Genomic DNA, 6,000 nt, shown 5'->3' on the forward strand with positions numbered 1-6,000 from the left:
GAACAAGGCCCCGCCGATGCTGACGGGGCAGGGCTGTGCGAAGCATGCTGGCTGGTGTTTTTTTCCACTGTATTTGCTTTTCTTTTCTCAATGCCGCCGACCCCACACCACACCCACGGCCCCTCCGTGGGCCTCCCCTTGCTGTTAGAGAATCACCGGTTGGAGGGCTTGCCCCTGCCTGTGGGCTGAGTAAAAAGGAAGTCTCTAGCTTCCTGTTGAGGAGATTTAAAAAAAAAATAGAATGACTAGCAAGAGAATGCACGAGGGAAGGCGGCAACTGTGAGTCATTCTAAGAGAAAGCTGAAACACACCCAGGTGTTACGCTCCCAAAACCGGTCAAGTAAAAAAAAAAAAAAAAAGTAGGCAAAGAGCAAGAACAGGAATTTCAAGAAAGGGAAGCCCGGGGCAGGGCTATCTACAGAAGGGAGAGATACTGTCAATCAGGTGCATACAAAGAGGAATTTGATGAGTTAGCACCTTTTCAGCCAACAGATGGGCAGAGGCCAGAGAGACCAGCCTGGTGGCTGGTTGACCAGTTGTCTGTACGACAATGACACTGCACTCAGAACCAGCGGTGATTTTTCCAGAAGGAGCAAATTATAACAAAATATTCTCAGAAATGTGTGTGTGTGTTATAGGCATCTTGGTACGGCTTAAGGACAACATGTAGACTACACCTAACAGTCCCTGTGGAAAATCAAGAAAGACAGTTGTCTTTCACCCCCTTCCCTTCCAGAATTTCTTCCTCTGTCCATTTCCGATGCATGCACCTCTTGCAAGGGCTGCAGGAGCCTCTGTTAAAACATACAGCGTTGGGTTCCATCCTTTCTCTTTCTAAAAGCCAACAAGAAAGAGGTCTCTCTCTCTCTTCCTTGGCGACCTGGCTGGCCTGTCTGTTGTTCTGTGTATGTCCCATTCTTGGAGTCTTAGGAAATCCCTGTGTCTGTAGGAAATATTTTCCAAAGTATTCTATCCGCCCCCCCACACAAAAAAATTTGGGAGGTTCCTCTGTGTGCGCACACACCAGAGGATTTGGGAAGGGGGATCACAGGACAGTGTCTATGGAACCCCCGGGGACAGGCCCCCCCAGTGTGAGGACAGAAGGAGACCTTCAGGGGGGACCAGGCATTGCCTGAGGCGTCCTGCAACTATCTGGGCGTCTGAACAATTCAACGTGGGCCCAGAATCCTGAGCTGTTGTCTCCAGCCTGAGAGACACGTCAGACTCATCTGCAATCCAGGCCTCCAAACAGGTGACCCTCTTCCCTAAACCAGACCCTCATGATGGGAAAGTATGAGTGGAAAGGGACACCAGGAAGTCTCCCGTGGAGGACGCATCGCCTGGAAAAAAAAATCTACATTGTCTTCTGTTGGGAACCGCCCTGGCTGGTTTCAGAAGCTGTAACCCACCCACCCCCCACCCCACCTCATGGCTAAGGCTGGGAGAGTGAACTTCAGGCCGGCCGCCAGTAAGGAGACAAAGCTTATCTCCCTGGCACTGGCACCGCCTCTGCTCCTTTTACTTCACCCCGCCGGGCCCCCAGTGGTTGACCAGTTAGCCAATGACGGGTAAGATTCCCCAAGGGGGGAACAATCTAAGACAGGCAGGATCACAGGGGGCCTTAAGGGAAGGACTTGGGGGGCTATAGAAAAGGGGATGATAGACCCTCACCCCTCGGCTTTGACATAGCCTGAGTCCTCATTCTGTCTGCAAGGAAATCTCCTAATCTCTCGACTGCCTTACTTCCCCTGTGTGATGTAAGCCCGAAACAATGACACAGGGCGGTGCAGCCCAGTGCTGGAAAGGGCAGGTTCCCCGAGGGCCATCAGGCCTGAGAAAGAATGCATAAAATCCTGTGCAACCTGCTTTGTTTAGAGTGCTCTCCATTCGATGATAAGCGTCCGAGCGGGAAATGAGTTTGCCTCCCAAAGTTTTGTAGCCCTTTAGCTAACAGACCGTGGCTCAGAATAGGCCCTCGTAGTTCTTTGTTATCTATTGTTTGATCGTTACTGCCTGACAATGATTGATGAGCTTTACCTGTGTTCTTGTGCAAAATGAACCTGATAAAAGCCCACTGAGGAACAGGTTCTTGGCCCTTCTCCTCTGAGAGATCGGCCACCTTTCCTCCCCAAGCAAGTCATGTCTTTGTAGACTCATTCTCATCGGCAGTGGACAGGGGCCTCTGCTGGCAAAGCCCCCCCACAATCCTACACACAGTCCTGCCAGGACCCCTGTGCTGTCTTCTTTCCTACGTGACAGTCTGCCCCCCGCCCCCGGGCCCAATGGAAAAAAGGGCTCCTCCTTTTCCATGAACCAGTCTCATATCACGAGATGCAGACAACACATCTGGAAGCATCCTAAAGGCAGGACACGGTGAGGTGGTCCGTGATGAAGAGCAAGTCAACCGTATCAGGGCCCAGCGCGCAGGTGGGACAATGGGTGGCTTTTCTCGGCGGGGAAGGCAGAAATGAGCACCCTGGGGGGGCAAGGCCCCCACGAAAGTCTGTGCTTGTTGGGTGGGGACGGCGGGGAATCCTGACACCAGCCATGAGACATCGGCTCGGGTGGGAGCTGCAGCTTGCAAAGAGGGGAGACACAGACCTGAGTTTGGGATGAGGGTGTGTGCGGACCCGTCGCACCCATCCTCCCTGAGGTCACCCCGTTGACCAGCGGCGGACAACCTATGGTGCAGACACCAGAGTCACTCGCCCTGTGCCCTGCGGTCCTCTGGGGCTGCAGGACTCTCTGGTGTGACGCATCCTGGGCCCTGGAGGCTGTTGATCAGAATCCCCGGCCCCCACCCGGGGGCAGATACCAGGGCCGCGCCCGCCCCAGGGACCACACCCAACAACACTCCCAGACAGGAAGTGCCTTCTCCGGGGGGGAAGTCTGTGTCCTCCTCGAGTTGAAGTCCCCTCTTGTGTCCCATGGTCTGTCTCATCTGCACCCCTCAGGGTCCCCCAGGAATGGCGGGCGGAACCTGGGAACCCAGGGGCCCGGGGGGCCCAAGGACTCTGGGGTCAGGCCAGTGTCACTAGCTCCAGAGGGGACACCTGTCTCCAGCCTCACAGGACACTTGTTGCAGCGGGAACGGACACCGAGGCAAGCAGCATACGTCTGTAACCAACTGTTTTCTGAGTGTCACCGGCCACAGAAGAGACTTTGCTGCAGATACAACCCATCTGCGTCTTCAGAACAGCCTGTTCTTAGCCCCAGCCCCAGGACGGGGGTGGGGAGGGGGCTCCTGGAGGAGGCCAACGGCTACTAAACCTCCGATTTCTCTGCATTCTTTTTTTTGGGGGGGGGGCAGGCTGGCTCCGTGTCCCCACACCCACGGCTGCCACCAAGCCAGCACCCGGCATCTAAAACACATCAACCAACTTTAAGTTGCTAAGCACCATCCTCATCAGAATTAGGCCATCCCTGGCGAACAGTGCTGTGGGGAGGATTTTTTTTTTCTTCCATAATTTCTCCGCTCTCCTTCCCCTAAACACTTTCAAAATGAGTTGCCTGGGGGCTGCCCTGAGGCGCAACCGCAGGCTGACCAGAACACCTCCACCACAGAGCCGGTCACACTGGCCCACTGGGACCACTTCCCCTCGGGGCCCTGTCCTGTTCACCTGTTTGGGTATTTCTCTCTACCACCACCCCCCACCATAGATGGCTCCTGCTGGGGCAACTAGAACCCCCCCACCCTGGCTCACCCATTTCCCTGGAGGCGGGCACACAGTAGGTGCTCAGAAAAACAAACAAAATCCATCAGGAGACAATCACCAAGTTGCAGACACGGATCAGAGAGAACCTTTGGGGGGGGTGGATGTAGTTGCACCAAACGCAGCATAACACGGACAATGAAACAAAACAAAGCAAAATCCTATCAAGAAACGGGAGACCACGCAGGGATATATTCCAGAAGGAAACACAGAGGTGGCGAGACGTCTCTCCCCCACCTCCCCCAACCCAACACCGCCCCCCCCGCCCCCCCCAAAGACCCCACAGCTCAGGCTTAATTTGCTCCCAAGTGCAGCCAGGCCTTGCCTGTCTCCTCGGCCCTATTTCTGGCTCCAAAAACACACCCCGCGCCCAGCAGACCAGCCCCGAAACTCCCTCGCCCGCCTCCCCGGCCCCTGAGAAACGCGGCCGCGCTCACGAGGGCGCAGAACGAGCACCGTTCGGTCTCACGCGGCTCGGCCTGCCTGCGGGGGAGGGACCGACGAAATCCCGACTTTCCTTTCTCTGCCGAGGGGGGGCGGGAAGAGGGGAGGGGGGCAGAGCAGCCCCTCACCTCCCCCTTGTTAAACCCCCACACCAGAGCCCACCGCGGGATACAGGCCGGGCGAGCTGCGTGGGATCGCGGGACCGGGTTCTGGCCACGGTTCCTGCTGCGCAAACTTTTTTTCTCTCTGTCTCCGGAACGGACTCGCCGGCCACGCTCTCCGCTGAGAACACGTTTCGTATCTTCGCGCGGCCGATCCCCCCCCCACCCCCCACCGCGGGCCCGTGCTGTGGGGCGCGCCGCAGCCCCCGAGGCCTGAACACTTAGGCGGGTTTTCGGACTCCTCCAGCGCCCTGATTCCTTGGTCTAACGTTTCCCTCCCCTCCCCCCACCGCGGGTGTCAGGCTCCCCGGCGGCGGCGTCCAAATTTAGGCCCGGGACACAGGGCGTGGCTCGGAGCTCCCACCGCACCCCAGAACAAAGGCGTGCGCTGCGGCGCCCAGCCCCCGGTGGGGGCGCCGAGGCGGGCCCCCGGGAGCGAAGGTGGCCCCTCGGGTGGGCATGGCGACTGTCCCCGGTCCCTCCAGACCCCCCGCGACTTTTCACAGGCGGTGGTTTGGCTTTTTTTTTTTTTTTTTTCCCAACCACAGCTGACGTTCCTCCTCTGGGCTGAGCCCAAAATGGCCCGGGAAAAAAGTTGGAGGAAACGCAGCGCCGGCTGCCTCTCTCTGGGGCGTTGGCCACCCGCGGACACCATGCATCCCGCCCGGCGTGGAGACACTCCCCAGGGGGGCCCGGGGCACCCCCTCCCTGCGCCCCGTCCCAACACCGGACACCCGCGGGACTCCGGGGGGGGGGACACCCGCGCCCTCCCCCAGCCGCACGCTCACCCTGGTCGGACACCAGAGTGTTCAGCAGGCCGAAGAGCAGCAGCGCGAGGACAGCCCGGCGCGCCATGGTGCGCCCGGTGCGGCGCAGGCAAGATCCCCGGAGTGGCGCTCGCGGGCGGAGGCTACACTCAAACCCCCCCCCCCCCCCCCCACCCCCCACCCCCCACCCCGGGGCGGAGCCCGCGCGGGACCCGGAGAAGGGGCGCGGCGCTATCACCCCGCCCCGGCCCGCGCTCGCCCCGCCCGTGACCACCGGGCCCTGCTGCCCCACAAGCAGCCCCGGGTGGCGCACACCGAGCTGACCGCGGACCGCACGGCTCCCCACTGGGGGGCCTAGGCTGGGGAAAAGAGCCCCGTCCCCACTGCGGAAAGGATGGGGATACCCCCCTACCCGCCCCTAACGGGAACCCCAGGGCCGCATGGGAAAGAAACAAATAAAACCCGCTTGTACCTCCGTTTAACGGGGATCCCCCAGCGTGGTGTCTCTGAGGAGCACAGCGCAACCGCCTCCCTCGTCTGGAAACGGTAGGGACCCTCCTTGTCTGTACAGACTGTCACGGGACACCCCCCCCCCCCCAAGAGAGACTCCTTAGGAAAACAAAGTGAACTGCTCTAGCTTTGGGGGGCGGGGGGAGTGGGGGCGCACCGCCTCCCAAAGTTCTCTGGAGACATTCAGAGGCCCCTCGGCCGCCTTTCCCTGCGCCAGGCTTACAGTGCGTTTCTTTAATGAAGACGTGAGCTTAAAATTCTGTCCGTGTGGCCGCCGCCGCCGCCGCCGGGGCCTGGGCGAAAAGGATTCCTGAGTCACAGTGCGGCCATCCGCCCGCCAAACCCGACCGAGGTCTTGGGAGCCCAGCTGTCCCCTCCGCCCAGCGAGAGTCAAGGCCTCTGGCT

General features: G+C 59.5%; 1 protein-coding gene across 2 annotated transcripts in view; it reads right to left on the reverse strand.

Annotated features, from left to right (window-relative positions):
• CD99 (CD99 molecule (Xg blood group)) overlaps positions 1 to 6,000 on the reverse strand; it is a 28,836-nt gene extending 22,836 nt beyond the window's left edge. The window contains exon 1 of one of the 2 annotated variants that reach the window (XM_045855893.1): positions 5,819 to 6,000. Coding sequence is in view for 1 of the 2 variants with exons in the window: in XM_045855891.1 (XP_045711847.1) it covers positions 5,107 to 5,173 (67 nt within the window). In the remaining variant the exon portion in view is untranslated. Of the gene's footprint in view, positions 1 to 5,106; positions 5,242 to 5,818 lie in introns of those variants that run through there. The other variant, XM_045855891.1, reaches the window with a different exon arrangement.

This window comes from Phyllostomus hastatus, unplaced genomic scaffold, assembly GCF_019186645.2.
Source record: "Phyllostomus hastatus isolate PE091 unplaced genomic scaffold, TTU_PhHast_1.1 phas_scaffold_12, whole genome shotgun sequence".
Classification (NCBI taxonomy): domain Eukaryota; kingdom Metazoa; phylum Chordata; class Mammalia; order Chiroptera; family Phyllostomidae; genus Phyllostomus; species Phyllostomus hastatus.